This window comes from Galeopterus variegatus, unplaced genomic scaffold, assembly GCF_000696425.1.
Source record: "Galeopterus variegatus unplaced genomic scaffold, G_variegatus-3.0.2 Scaffold9464, whole genome shotgun sequence".
Classification (NCBI taxonomy): Eukaryota; Metazoa; Chordata; class Mammalia; order Dermoptera; family Cynocephalidae; genus Galeopterus; species Galeopterus variegatus.
The window spans coordinates 74,651-76,261 of NW_007735575.1; the positions used below are offsets into that span (position 1 = coordinate 74,651).

The 1,611-nt window shown below is 66.0% G+C and overlaps 1 protein-coding gene across 1 annotated transcript in view; it reads right to left on the minus strand.

Annotated features, from left to right (window-relative positions):
• The window catches only part of LOC103609315 (homeobox protein Mohawk-like), a gene marked incomplete at its 5' end in the record, with an annotated part of 19,570 nt that extends 17,965 nt beyond the window's left edge, over positions 1 to 1,605 (minus strand). The window contains one exon of the mRNA XM_008593650.1: positions 1,478 to 1,605. Coding sequence (XP_008591872.1) covers positions 1,478 to 1,605 — 128 coding nt within the window. The remainder of the gene's footprint in view (positions 1 to 1,477) is intronic.
• Positions 1,606 to 1,611: the final 6 nt, after the last annotated feature.

Sequence of the window (1,611 nt, forward strand, 5' to 3'; positions counted from 1 at the left end):
GTCGCGGCATCTGGACCTGGGAACCTTCCACGTCTCCCTACCTGGCTTACATGCCCCCCGCCCCCAACACACACTCCTGGGACAGGTACCTCTGCCTCTTCCTTGTCACGGTGATCGAGCTCCCCCCCCCCCCTTCCACCGGGAATAATTTACCCGCGGGGGCAAAGGAAAGTAGTTCCTGAACGAGCCAGTCTCGGTTTGAATCTGGGAGATTCACACTCAGGATAGCGGAGTGGGGTGGGCGTGGGGTGGCGCGTGGCTCTTTCATCACAACAGAAGACTAAAGCCTCTCGGAGCCCCTCCCGGGCGCCAGGAGGGGATGGAAGGAAAGGAAGATCTGGGGTAATATGAACAACCGCATCCGCGAGGCCCAGTTAATGAGTCCCAGGCCGTACTGGGATTTCGGGGATTTTCATGTTTTCTAAATCCCTGGTGGTTTGGCTGAAACCCCTGCGTCTTCCTCCGGCTAAGGTCCCTCGGGGTGAGGACAAGGAAAGTTAGAAGCAGACTCCAGAGATGGAAAGTTAAGTGGCGTCAGGGACAAATGAACCACATTCTTCTCTCTCTCCCCTCCAAGTCTTCCTATTATCGCCCAGTCGCCCCCCTCCCCACCTCGGGACGCTCAGGGTCTGGGTGGACCTCGGCCCCAGGAGCCTGCAGTCACCGTTGTCCTCTTCCGCAGCGCGGGTGCAGGACGCGAGCTCGGAGTCCCCCGACACCCGCCCCTCTCTGACACCATTTCAGAGGCTGCGAAAGTGTCAGAAGCGGAACGCAGGAGGTAGCGCGGCGGAGGGAGGGGACCCGCGTCACCTCTGGGTCTGCGGCTGCCACCGTAGGGGACAGCCTGCAGCTCACCTCTGGAGTCGCGGCGACCCGGACGGAAGTCGGGGACAAGTCCGCGCCGCAGCGGAGCAGTCGAATTACCGCCGAGCTCGCGGTCGTCCTCGCCTGCCCCATCTCCCCGCCTCGCTCCTCCGGGCGGCTGCCGTGTCCTCCAGGCGGCCTCCGCTTGGCTGCCAGCGCCCCCTCAGCCCACCCCGCCGTGGTATGTGCCGCCACCCTCCCCCAAACACACACGCACACCCTCAGCCTCGCCGAGCGCTNGAGGGCCTCCCGCGACAGAAGAGGAGGCCCACGAGGCCCGGCTTGGCACTCCCCGACCGCGCAGCCCTCCCGTCCTTCCTGCGCCCGCGGTCGGGAGAGGGGCAAATAAGCCCCTGCCCTGAGGTCCGGGTTCCGAGGGCCGAGGGGCAGTTCCTGGTGTCCTGTTTCCAACCGGCCCCTTTTGAACTGTCCTGACCAGCTGACCCCTCGTTTTGAGAAACTAACTCTTCAAATGACAGCGCGCGAGCCCGGGAGGCGCAGACCCGCCCTCCCCTGAGCGCGGGCCCGCGTTGCCATTTGTCCCCGCGCCGCTCGTCGCCGCCCCCGCCCCTCCGGGCAGCAGCAGGCGAGGACCCCCGGAGCGTGCGCATACCCGGTCCTCCGGTGTCTCAGGCTCAGGTTGTCCTTGAGGGGCGGGCCGTCCGGAATGCCCACTTCGGGGCGGGCGTGGGGACTGTCCAGGACGCCGCCGTAGGGCCGGCCGCCCAGCTCCCGCTCCGGAGCGCC